General features: G+C 43.7%; 1 protein-coding gene and 1 long non-coding RNA gene across 2 annotated transcripts in view; one reads left to right on the plus strand and one right to left on the minus strand.

Annotated features, from left to right (window-relative positions):
• LOC137377789 (sodium- and chloride-dependent neutral and basic amino acid transporter B(0+)-like) overlaps positions 1-10,174 on the plus strand; it is a 122,552-nt gene extending 112,378 nt beyond the window's left edge. Inside the window, exon 14 of the mRNA XM_068047847.1 lies at positions 7,066-10,174. Within this exon, the coding sequence (XP_067903948.1) occupies positions 7,066-7,203 (138 nt within the window). The 3' untranslated portion in view covers positions 7,204-10,174. The remainder of the gene's footprint in view (positions 1-7,065) is intronic.
• LOC137377790 (uncharacterized) overlaps positions 1-10,994 on the minus strand; it is a 50,261-nt gene extending 39,267 nt beyond the window's left edge. Inside the window, exon 1 of the long non-coding RNA XR_010976487.1 lies at positions 10,695-10,994. This is a non-coding gene — a long non-coding RNA (uncharacterized lncRNA). The remainder of the gene's footprint in view (positions 1-10,694) is intronic.
• Between the last annotated feature and the right edge of the window lie 2,350 nt (positions 10,995-13,344).

A 13,344-nucleotide genomic window follows, 5' to 3' on the forward strand; every position in this document is an offset into this window, starting at 1 on the left:
AGGAGCCACTGGAAACATCGTGGAGTTGCCCATCGGCATGCTGAAGCAAAGCTCCTGATGTCTGGACCATTGTGGGCGAATGCCTCCAATACTTGCTGAGGCAGGTGTTCAAGCTCATGGTGGTCTGCTGTACCCTCGATTACATCACCAAAATGAGGGCACAGCCATTGCCATCAGGAATCCAGAGGCTACCTCAGGAGGAGTAGGAGAAGGAAGAGCAGGAGGCAGTAAGGATGCATCCTGGACCCTTCACTCCGGACGTGCTGTCTAAGAACACCTGCTTAGACCCTGGTTTCCATAAAACTAGGTCCTTTATCACCATGGATCCACCTTTCCCCAGTGTTACAGAGACACACCATCTCAGTATCCCTTGGTCTCCATCTTACAATTAAAGCCACTCAGAACAACTCTTTCATTAACTTCTATATGCAAAAACACATCCAATTCTACAAACAGAAGTGAACTATTCACTCTTGTGCATTCGCTTGGTATCTATCTTGCAGGTATCTTTGCCAGTCCTAGTGTTCCTACTCAGTGCTACCCCAATGGCTGGTGGAAGACTGTTGACTTTCAGTGAGGGAGACTGCAGTGGTCCTGCAGGACGACCACAAGCATCTCTGGGCCGAGAAGGTCTGACTTCAGACTGCACAACCTTGGCCTGGGCGGCAGCAGTCAGGGCTGTCTGACAGACAACAGCAGGGACAGTGGCAAAGTGGCAGCAGTGTAAGTGTGAATGCTGTCACCCTGAGTGAGAATAGCAGGTTTATTCTCAATGGAGCCACAGACACTCCAACATTGCAGTGTTTCTGCAATCCTAGTAATCTGTTAGAGGACAGATTTCCAAATGGCTGTAACACCCTGCACACCCATTTAAACACTGGCATCCACAGCCATGATGGCAGCAGTCTGAACCTGCATGGCAGCAAGATGACCTTGCATGATCTCAGCCTGAGCTTCCATTGCAGCACACAGACCTTGGGTTGCTGCTGTTTGTGCTGCAATGGAAGCTGAGACAGCAGCCATCACATGCTGCGTCATGGTGGGGTCCACAGTGTGTGAATGGATTTGGCCACCAGTTCCATGCTGGAGAGGATGGGCTTCAATTCTAAGCAACACTTAGTGGCAAATTAGTGTCGGACTCCTCCATGCTCCTTGACATTGACTGCAGGCCTTCTGGCTGGCTTCCCAACACATTAAGTATTACAATGTGTATAGCCATCAGTGTTCTTCTTTAGACTGCCCCATCCAAGTGCTTATTTAAATCCTCTATAGCAGAACTTGTGTGTGACCTCACCCTCCAGTGAGCTAGCACCTGCACTATCCCTGCCCCCACCCAAGCTGCAGAGCACTTGTGCCCAGTGACACATCAGGTGCAGATCCCATTTCTGTGCTATCTCTAAATTATGTTCAGTGTCAGTATCTGAGCTGGTGGCTGCAAGTGTGAAATCGAGGGACATCATGTCTTCACCTTCACTATCGTCCTGCTCATCCACCACTGCCTGGCCAGGTTGCAGTTCTTGCGTATTTGAAAGTAGGAAGGCACAAGGGTAAGGTTGTAGTGAGGGGAGGTAGGAAGGAAGCAGGAGATATATGCTTACACCATCTGCAGCTTGTAAATCAGAAGAGATTGTGGAATGAGGGGAAATGGGATGTAAGAAGGGAGATTAGGTCTGAGGATACAGTCACCTTCAATGGTTTCAGCCCACCACTGGCCATGGCCTCAGTAATGGCCGTCCCAATAATGGCCACCACTGCCTTCTCCACAGGTGGTTTGTAGATGCAGCCACTCATATCCCCTTCTGGTTAGGCATCAACTTGTCCTGCAAGAGAGAGAGAAGAGCCTAGACTGAATTCCTTGTGAGACGTTTTGCTCGTGCTGTTGGAGAAGGTTTAAACTAGTTTGGTGGTGGATGGGGACCTGAGGGCAGACTCAATTGGGACAAAATCAGAAATGAAAATGGAAGGCAGAAAATTAATGGATGAGTCTGGGAGACAGAGGAAACAAAGGTTAGAAAATAAGAAAAAAAGAGTTTGGCAGTGCTCAAGGGTATCCATTTCAATGCAAGGAATATAGCAAATAAAGCAGATGAACTGAGGGCACAGATAGACACGTGGCAGTATGATATCATAGCTATTACAGAAACATGGCTTCAGGAGGGACAGGAATGGCAGCTCAACGTTCCTGGTTACAGGGTTTTCAGATGCGATAGGGAGGGGAATAAGAAAGGAGGGGGAGTGGCAATTTTGGTCAAGGAAACTATTACAGCTATGAGGAGGGATGATATGTTGGAAGGTTCATCAAATGAGACCATATAGATTGAACTAAGGAACGAAAAAGGGGCAATCACACTGCTGGGAGTGTATTAAAGACCCTCAAACCGTCAGAGGGAGATAGAAGAGCAGATATGTAGGCAAATCTCTGAGAAGCACAAGAAAGGTGGCACAGTGGTTAGTACCGCAACACACATCTCCAGGGACCCGGGTACTGGGTACTGCCTGTGCGGAGTTGACAAGTTCTCCGGTTTCCTCCCATCGCCAAAGACTTGCAGGTGATAGGTAAATTGGCCATTGTAAATTGCCCCTAGTTTAGGTAGGTGGTAGGGAATATGGGATTACTGTAGGGTTAGTATAAATGGGTGGTTGTTGGTCGGCACAGACTCGGTGGGCCGAAGGGCCTGTTTCAGTGCTGTATCTCTAAATAAATAAAAAAAATAGGGCATTAATGGTAGTGGATTTTAACAACCCCAATATGAACTGGGATAGTTTTAGTGTGAAAGGAATTGAGGGAGCAGAATTCTTAAGGTGAATTCAGGAGAACTTTCTGCCCAGTATGTAGCAAGTCCAACAACAGAAGGAGCTATTTTAGACTTTGTTTTAGGAAATAAAGATGGGCAGGTGGAAGGGGTGGCAGTGGGAGAGCATTTTGGTGGTAGTGATCATAATTCAGTCAGTTTTCACATAATTATGGAAAAGGACAAAGATAGAACAGGAGTTAAGAGTTCTCAACTGGGGCAAGGCCAATTTTACTAAGCTGAGGAGTGATTTAGCGAAAGTGGACTGGAAACAGATACTTGAAGGGAAATCCGTGTCAGAACCATGGGAGGCATTCAAAGGGGAGATTCAGGGGGTTCAGAGTAAACATGTTCCCACAGAGAAAAAGGGTGAGACGGTCAAATCTGGAGCCCCATGGATGTCAAGGAGCCCACATGGTAAGATAATGCAGAAAAGGAAAGCTTATGTCCAACACCGAGAACTCAATACTACAGAAAGTCGAGAGGAGTATAGAAAGTGGAGGGGTGAAATCAAAAATGAAACTAGGAAAGCAAAGAGAGGGCATGAAAGAATATTGTCAAGCAAAATCAAGGTGAATCCAAAGATGTTTTCTCAATACATAAAAAGTAAGAGGATAACTTAAGGAAAGAGTAGGGCCCATAAAAGACCAAAAAGGTAACCTATGTGTAGGGGTTGAAGATATTGGTATGGTTCTTAATGAATACTTTGCGACTATCTTTATAAATGAGGGGGATTATGCAGATATTGTGGTCAAGGAGGTGGAGTGTGAAGTATTGGATGTGATAAACATAGGGAGAGAGTAAGTATTAATGGGATTAGCATCCTTGAAAGTTGATAAATCACCAGGGCCAGATGAAATGTACGCTAGGCTGTTGAAAGAAGCAAGAGAGGAAATAGCAGAAGGTCTGACCATCATTTTCCAGTCCTCACTGGATGCAGGTGTTGTGCCGGAGGATTGGAGAACTGCTAACATTGTATCCCTGTTTAAAAAGGAAGCAAAGGATAGACCGAATAATTACAGTCCAGTCAGTCTAACCTCAGTAGTGGGCAAATTATTGGAATCTATTCGGAGAGACAGGATAAACTGTCACTATGAAAGGCACAGGTTAATCAAGGAGAGTCAGCATGGATTTGTGAAGAGAAGATCTTCTTTGACCAACTTGATCAAATTTTTTGAAGAAGTAACAAGGAGGATAGATGAGGGTAGTGCAGATGATGTGATCTGCATGGATTTTAACAAGGCTTTTGACAAGGTCCCACATGGCAGACTAGTTAAAAAAAAATACAATAAATTGGATCCAGGGAAATGCAGCAAGATGGATTCAAAATTGGCTCAGTGGCAGGAAACAAAGGATAATTGTTGACGGGTGTTTTAGTGACTGGAGGGCTGTTTCCAGTGGCGTCCCGCAGGACTCAGTACTGGGTTCCCTCCTTTTTGTGGTATCTATTAACGATTTGGACGTAAATGTTGGGGGCATGATCAAGATGTTTGCAGACGATGCAAAGATTGGCCTTGTGGTAGATAGTGAGGAGGATAGCTGTAGGCTGCAGGAAGATATTGATGGCCTGGTCAGATGGGCAGAAAAGTGGCAAATGGAATTCAACCTGGAGAAGTGTGAGGTGATGCATTTGGGGAGGTCACACAAGGCAAAGGAATGCATGATTAATAGGAAAATACTGAGAAGTATAGAGGAAGTAAGGGACCTTGGAGTGAATGTCCACAGATCCCTGAAGGTAGCAGGACAGGTCAATAAGGTGATAAAGAAGGCATATGGAATCCTTTCCTGTATTAGCCGAGGTACAGAATGCAAGAGCAGGGAGGTTATGCTGGAACTGTAAAACTCATTGGTCGGGCCACAACTTGAATGCGATGTGCAGTTCTGGTCACCTCATTACAGAAAGGATGTAACTGCACCAGAAAGGGTACAGAGGAGATTTATGAGGATATTGCCAGGACTGGAAAAGTGCAACTATGAGGAAAGATTGGATAGGCTGGGGTTGTTTTCTCTGGAACAGAGAAGGCTGAGGGGAGATCTGATTGAAATATGCAATATTTTGGGCGGCCTGGATAGAGTGGAGGTCAAGGGTCTATTCACCTTTAGCAGAGAGGGCAGTGAAAAGGGGGCATAGATTTAAAGTAGAAAAATTAGAGGGGAGATGAGGAAAAACTTTTTCATCCCGAGGACGGTGGGGGTCTGGAACTCATTGCCTGAAAGGGTAATTGAGGCAGAAATCCTGAACTCATTCAAAAGGAGTCTGGATATGCACTTGAAGTGCTGTAATCTGCAGGGCTATGGACCAAATGCTGGAAGGTGGGATTAGAATAGGTGGACCATTTTTCGGCCAGCACAGACATGATGGGCCAGGTGGCCTCTTTCTGTGCCTTAAACTTTCTATGATTCTATCATGCGGCTGACATGGTTGAATAGTTGGCAGTGTGTGCAAGCTGTGAGGTGTGGGTGTGAGATTTGCAGCAGTGCTAAATGTGTGAGGGTAAGGTGGAGCACATCAATGTTCAGGATAAATGCTGATTGATATAGATTTCGATAGGTGAGTGACATGGGTGTGGTAATTTGAGCAGTGTCGAATTGTGCAGTTGGTAGGTGTTACGACCAGGTGAGAAAGGTGTCACGGGGTCTTTTACTCTCTTTACCTGGTCTTATTGTAACAGGGTTTAATTTTAAATACACTGTGTTTTGAGCTCCCCCTTTGGTGAATCCTTGTTCACCACTTTCCAATTATGAGGCAAAGAAATGAGCATAAACAGACTTTCTTAGGTTTAAAGAAGAAAAGTGAAATTTATTCAACCTTAAATTTAAACTCTAATACAGTTAACGCCTACGGATATACGCCACGCCCACACTAGCATGCACATGTGATACACACATACAAATAGGGACAGAAAAGAGCAGAAGAAAAATAAAATGGAGTGGTTTGAGGCAATATGATGAGTTTCTTGTTTACTGTGCTTCAAGCTCACTGTAGTTGTTTTGTAAGTTGTATTGCTTTTCGTTGGGGCCCAGTATTCTTCTTAAACCTTGTTCACTGTAGGAGACCTTTCTCTTTTGGGGTTCATGTGTCTTCAATGGTTTCCGAAGCTGGTGAGAGTGAGATGAGAGCAGACAGGAGAGAGGTTTCTCAGTCCAGGAGAAAGCAGCTTTCTGATTTTCAATTCCCTGTTGGAAGTTCAAATTCAAAAAACTCCAACAGTCAGCCAGCCTTGTGACTAAACTGGCCTGACCACATCTGTTTATGTATTCGGCCATCTTTTTAGTTAATCTAGAATGCTTCAACATCTGGTAATCAAAAGTCCATTGTGGATTAAGTTGGAGCAGGGAATAGCTCCTTTGTCCTTTGAAGTACTGTTTGTTGATATGCTCATATCTCTTTCCAGCCAAAGTCCCCAATTGTTTGTTTAAAGCAAGTTCTTTCTTCACCAACATTTGTTTGAAAGTCAATGTTCACGTGGCAAAATTAATTTTCCTCATTCTTGACGGGTGGGGGGCTTGCCAGACAGTTGGAAATGACATTAGAAGCTGCATTTACTACCTTGACCACATGTGTGAGGTTATTGACCATCTTGTGGCACTGCATCCAGGTGCTCAAGGTTTGACACCTGGCATTGACCAATGTGACTATCTGCTCCAACTGCCTTCTGTGTGTATCTGGAGGGCCTCCTGGCCCCCTGCAGGTTCAGGACATTTCTCCACCTTTCTACCTCCTCCACTGCAGCATCAGAAAATCCTAGAGCACGCTATCTCCCATGTTGTGCCATTATTAAGTATTTTCCAGTCAGACTCAGTTGTAGAATGACTTCCATGATCTGCTTTCACACCTCTCCTTCAGGAGGTACAATCTGACTTTAATTGGTCCGGGCCTGTCCCAATTTCAGGCACCTGCTGATACCTGAATCCAGTCCACAGCACTGTTCATGCTGGCTGCATGCTGCAATAATGTTCATCAGCAGACCTAACGAGGTTGATCAACTGTCTACAACACATTGAACGAGCATGGGTTAATCGCGCATTGTGATTCCCAGCCCAGTTTTAGGGACTATCAAACTTAGCCCCCAATGACTATGATTCCCTGAGTGAAGTTTCTTCCCATTACTAAATATTGGGATCACCTGAACCTCCCTTCACAACTCAACTTCCTTGTTGGATCCAACTGCAGGATAATCTGGTTAGGATCAGGGTTTTTCTTCTAGTTGAATGTTAATGGTCAGTAAAAATCAGGCAGAAATAATTAACCATTTCACTTTTCCTTTCACAGAAAATCTCTGCCGTTTGCACATCAGCTCCTGATTGGGGTCCATACTTGGAACAACACAGAGGGGAAAGATACAGAAACAGGCCAGATTCTACAGAATCCCCTAACTGTGTGCAACTTCTGGCTACTTCTAAAGTGTGAAATTTTAAAGGAACAGAATTGCTGAGCTATTTGAAAACAATGGTCCTAAAAATCCATTTCTAATCTGGTGTAATCCCACCGAAACCTCAGTGGGAATTCTCTAGAAAAGCCAGCAATTCAGTCAGGATCCAAACACACTGGCCGGAATTTTGCGCCCCCCACCCAAAGACCGGGCTGGTGGTGGGGCCGGGGGTGGGGGGAGCGTAAAATGGAGTGGGAGGCTCAGGGGGCCCTTCGCTACCTGCTCCCACCTCCACCGCCATTTTACAAGTGACAGCAGCGAGAAACAGACCACCCGCCCCAGGTCAATCAAGGCCCTTAAGTGGCCAATTAACTGACACTTAAGGGCCTTCACCCGCCCGACAGGGATTTTACGGTTGGCAGGCGGGTGGCCCAGACCTGAGAAAAGCAGCCTGATCGAAGTAGGCAGCCTTCTGATGGCCTCGGGGGGGGGGCTGCCCTCCTGATTGGGCACCCTGTGCCTGATGGAGGGCTGACCCAACAGCCCCCAATACCCAACACGCCCCCCACTCCCCCAATTGACCCCCTGTGCCTTCCCAGGGTCCAAACGATCACCCCTGCCACCACCCCCCGCCCCCCGGTGAGGCTCAAAAAATGCACCTCTTTTCCAGGGACATCCTTCCTCTTCATCTTGAAGCTGGGTTGCTGTCCCAGCAGTGGCCAGCGCTCCCAGTGCTGCTGCTGGGACTAAGAGCTGCCAGCTCCATTAGGCGCGACTTCCTGCCTCAATGAGGTGGAAATCCCGCCTAAGACAAATTAAGTGTCTGGAGAATGTAAAATCCGGTCTGGATCCCCAGTCCTAGCAGAGGCGGGATCACCATCGACTTTTCAGTTGGTGGACGGCCCCCTTCCGGCAAACAAAAAATTCCGGCCACAGGCTAACAGTTTATCTCTCTTCAACTATTTGCTCTATCTCTTGATGTTTTCTATTTAAATCACTTTAGGATCTAACCAGTGGACTGTTTTTCTCTCTTAATTCTTCTTGTGTTGCACCATGCTCTCTTATTAAATTCAACCCTAGTTCCTCACTGTCATGTTTGATGTAGGAAAGTTTCTACATGTTAAACTTCCAATTTATTTTCTGTTCACTGTGATCTAACTTCCTGCAGAGTGAGCTCTTTCAGGCTCAACTGTTGTGTGAGCTCCAATTCTTTCCAAGTTAGCTGTCGCTAGCTCTCCCTGCACTGACTGTTTGAATTCCATTTGCTCTATGCTTAACTTCGATGCAAGGAAATACATCAAAGCAACAAGAGAAGATCTGTTGGTTAATTTTGATTGTTCAGTCCGTCCACTTCCTGACTTCTCACAAGTATCATTTATAACAGCAACATGCAACTACTTTAACATTCCAGGAGACATCTCCACCTGCAACAACTCATCAGGAATAATGGCTACCTCTGATTAATCAAAGTTTAACACTGGCTAATAACTATAACCATTGATTATCCAGCATGAATTCTATACACTCAGTTATCCTTGGTTTGTAATATATCTCTATAATTTATAAACCACTCAGATTTCGGTCAGGTATCTTAAAGCATAAACAGCATATGCTTAGAACATCAGGTGGCTCAGAATTGTAGGATAGTAGCTAAGGATCATGAAATCGCTCAGTTAAAACTATCAGACCTTAGATAATATGAGATTTTAAATCTTGTTTGGTCTGTTTAATTTTTCAAAGATTGCTTTGCTCTCAGGTTTGTGAAGTGAAACTTATGAGAGGCTTTACAACAAATGTTTTCCGAAAAACTTCATGGAGAGAAAATCAGGTTAGGATGTAGATGTCGTTCCCAGGGATATCATCCCACTAGACTAATAGAAGAATGGGATCTTGCTGAAGGGTTGGGTGAAGGGGCTACAGCAGGGAGGGCCACAAGAACAGGATAGTCATAGAAAGCATGTGGGAACATGATTGGGATGAGCGAGACACGGATAAATGGAAAGTTGTCATTATGATGACTTCATTGGACTTGTCTTCCTGCCATAGGAAGTCATAGTGTGCTGTATTAACTCCATCATTTTTCTTTACTCCTGAGTTACCTCAGAAAATTGCATTGAACCCAATGAATGTCCATGGAGCTCCGAAAATTCAGGTGGAAATGTGTTTGAGGGAGGGAACTCAGAATGCAGTTATACAGTTTGGACTTCCGATTCCACTCCTGTCATTGAATCTTAAAACTATACACTATAGAGTGCTGTCTAACTGATCTATAGCAAAATACAGTCATGGAAAGGCATAGAGAATGGCTGGGAGAGTGAAGATCGTGGGAAACTTTGTATTACACAGGACAACACAGTTAGAATCCTCTCACGTTTTCATCATTATTATATTTGTTCTTATTTTCAATCACATTGAAAAGCTTTGTTTATGTAAGAAATCCTCAATAAATAAAAAGCTGTATATGCAAATGAATATTGTGCTCCTGAGCCGTGAGTTAAGATTGGATTGGAAATGTGAGCTGAAGTGAGATACGATATCTCTGTAGGCTCAACAGGCGAGATATACAAAAAAGCAGTTTACAGGCTCCTTACTGATTATTGTCAACCTTCAGCTAAAGGTAACTTTGATCTTGTTATAAAAGTGTGGCCTCAATGTGTTTGAGTAATGAGACACTCTGTCTCCATTACTATCTCATGTTTAGAGGATCATTGCAGGGTTCATTGTCTGGTGTCTGTTTCTACCGCTTTATGGAATATGACAGAAAGGATGATTGATGTGCGGGTCAAAAAAGGGCAATGGAGGAGGTGGTGGGGTCTCAAGGTCATGTAAAAGCTGGTGATTGTACAGTATCCAGAGCAACACTGAGCTCTTTAAATGTTATCACAGGGCCCTTTGAGAGTGCACCTCGGAACCGTGTCGATGTAGAGCTTTGTCGGGTCTGTTATAATTGTACTCTTGCATTTTAACATCTTTACCATTTATATTGTAACTTCTTAATAAAACCTTTGTACTTGGGAACAAAACTGTTCTAGTCTCTGTGCAAGACACCAAACATTACACACATTCACAGTTTATAAGGTAACAAATTAAAATATACCTTTAAAAGATGAATCCCAGTTTAACATTGCCCCCAATAACCTTGGGAGATTCAGATCCTGGCTGTCACACTTCAAACACTGTACAACCACCTTGTGTAGGAATGGCAATAAATATATTCCAAGGAAGAAGATGAATCCATCAGCCCTGCCCTCACCTTGACCCCTCACTCAGGAAATGTCTGTGGTTTTAAAGACCAGCTTGGGTCTGCAAATGAAACCCGACCTGAGCCCGACAGAACCACATCTGACATGAGCCTAACCCAGCCCGAGTTCTTTCATTTTTTCCCACGCCCGACCCGACCCGACTCTACCCTACCATCAGTTAATCTAGCTTCCTTTTTTCATTTTGTTGCTTATCTGAACAAGCTTAAAAAAACTGTAACTAACGACTTGTAAAGTCCAAAAAGTACATTAAGATTGGAGCCACGTACCAGAAGTGGTGATAGAGTGTGACTGACCCAGCCTGAACCGACCCGAGCCCAAATGCTGGACCTGGAAAGCAGCCCGACCTGACCCGAACTCGACACGTCGTCGGGTCCCGCCGGGTTCAGGTCGGGTAGCCACGTTCTATGTGGTTTTACTGTCCAGTGTTCGGTTGAAGAGAAAATGATGTCGAACTCAGCTCACTGAATCAGCTCACACCACCAAGGCCGGATTGAATCTGAGTTCACCTCACTAACTCTCAATGGGAATACCCACAAGCCAATGAGTGAATGAGTTTACCCTGTCTTACCAAATCATCAAAGAAGTCAGACAATAAGCCAAGTGTTATCTTACAAAATCACAATTTAAAGTTAAACATTGAACATGTGAGTAATGAATAGGTGGATGCAGATGTTGTCAGTGTCATCCATCAGTTTAAATAGCAAATCATTAATGGACAGAGATATTTCACAAAATGGGTAGCAACGTTTTGTTGGTAATTCTATGGTGTCACATTAATTCAGCATTAACAGAGTCACTGACTTGTTACATTGTGGTGGAGATCAGTGTTTGAAACTATTAGAAATTAGAGAGGCTACACCAGGGTTAATTCCTGAGATAACTGATAAGTGAACAGCATTATACAATTGGTCTAATGGATAAATAAATACCGAGATGCTGATAACTAGTAATGTTTCCTGAGTTTATAGTGTGAGAATAAGAAATACTGAAATGTTGTTTCTACAGCTTGTGGAAAGTTACCAAGAAGTCATTTGTGCACAACATAATGAAATCACTGAAAAAGAGAACTGATAAGGATATGTAAGTGGAGACCTTAAGACAGTACATCACTGACAAAGAGAACTGATAAGGGTATGTAAGTGGAGACCTTAAGACAGTACATCACTGAAAAAGAGAATTGATAAGGGTATGTAAGTACAGACCTTGGGACAGTACATTACTTAAAAATTGTGCTTAGGCAGATAAAAGAGAAACAGCAAGAGTTAGAACAAAGGATGTAGTGAATAAGAAACTGCCCCACTAAGATAAAGGCTGACAGCTGCAAGTTAAAACACACAATGGAGAGCCAAATAAGGTAAAACAACAACAAGTGTTAGGGGCTAGAAAGTTAGAGTAGGGGGAGAAGTAAACAGAGGAGGAGACTGTAGCAACCATAGGATAGGTTAGTGTCATAATACGTTACAACCAATAATGTAAAATAAAGGCGTGGACAAATGGATTTGTATTGTATAAACATGAACTGAATATGTTGATCGGGGTGCCTGCTTGCAGGACACCCGATCTTGCAAGAACGTTAAATAAACTTACTTCTTCAGAGTTTGACTTGATGTAAATTATTATTAAGTGGGCTACGTTTCTCACAATAGTCAACACACACATAACAAAATACAGACGATTCATTTACTTCCAAGGCCATGTAGTGTTTACTTTCCTGAAATGTTAGCACATGTTGAGTGGTATATGTTGTGTGTTGCTGTTGTTGTTTAGTGTAGCTAGGGCATTGCAGATAAAGTCTAGTAGTCTATAGTAGGTCAACTAATGACTCTTTATTATATTGTGATGGAAACCACACCTGCCAAATGGAAACATATTAATTTCATCATCTGGAACTCTATTTGAATGCTGACTGGACATTGAAAATAACCTGTTTAAAAAGACCACAGAGCAGTGGCTGAAAACTTGCATTCTGAGATACAGTTGCACAGAGAGCCAATGGAAGTGCCAGATGCTGTCTGAAACAAAGAGATAGTCACATGACTATCCAGCGAGCCAACCTAGGAGTTGTTTGAAATATGAATCACAGAAAGGTTTTGAGAGAGACTGCTTTTGAAAACCAAAAGAGAAGCACAGTCTCTGTCTCTCTCACACACAAAGTTCCAGGGACCCATGGAAGTAACTTCAGACTCAAGACAGAAGACCCTGCAGTGTTCTGGTGCCAGTGAAACAAGCTTGAAAGTGTGCATTGGGTCCCAACTGAACTGCAAGACTTAACCTCAGTCAAAGACCTTGCATCTAACCCAAACCAGTAACTGAATCCCCTCTACTACTTCGAACCTTCCACCTTTTCATTCTTTCTCCTCCTCTGTAGCTATGTGTGTGTGTGTTTATCGCGTATGCATGCTAGTGTGGTTGTGTCATGTATCCTTCGTAGTTTTAACTGAGTTAGAGTTTTCAGGTTAATAAAGTTACACCTTTCTTGTTTAAATCTCAGAAAACCTGTCTGGTTGATTCCTTTACAATTACAATTAGAGAGCCGTGAGCAAGGACTCACCGAGAGGAAGCTAAAAATATTGTGTTTTAAAAGTTAAACTCTGTTCCGGCCAAACCAGGAAAAGGCCGAGAGGGGAGCCTTCCTCACCTGGACATCACAGAAATTTGGGGGCTCCTCTGGGATTGGACCCACAGACAAACGGGAAATTGGAAGTGTGAAATCAAATTGATCCCAATCAAAAAGGAGAGAAAAGATTTCAATACAGATTTTCTTGTGGTTGTGCTGGAATATTAACATATTCTTGACTGAAGCCAGTAACTGCCCAAGCCAGGGTGAAGTAACTTGGGATAATTTAAAGGCACTGTCTATCGAGCTGATGAGAAACATGGCTGAGCAGAATGAGATCACAAGTCCAAGCTCCTAAG

Source organism: Heterodontus francisci, chromosome 15, assembly GCF_036365525.1.
Source record: "Heterodontus francisci isolate sHetFra1 chromosome 15, sHetFra1.hap1, whole genome shotgun sequence".
Taxonomy (NCBI): Eukaryota; Metazoa; Chordata; class Chondrichthyes; order Heterodontiformes; family Heterodontidae; genus Heterodontus; species Heterodontus francisci.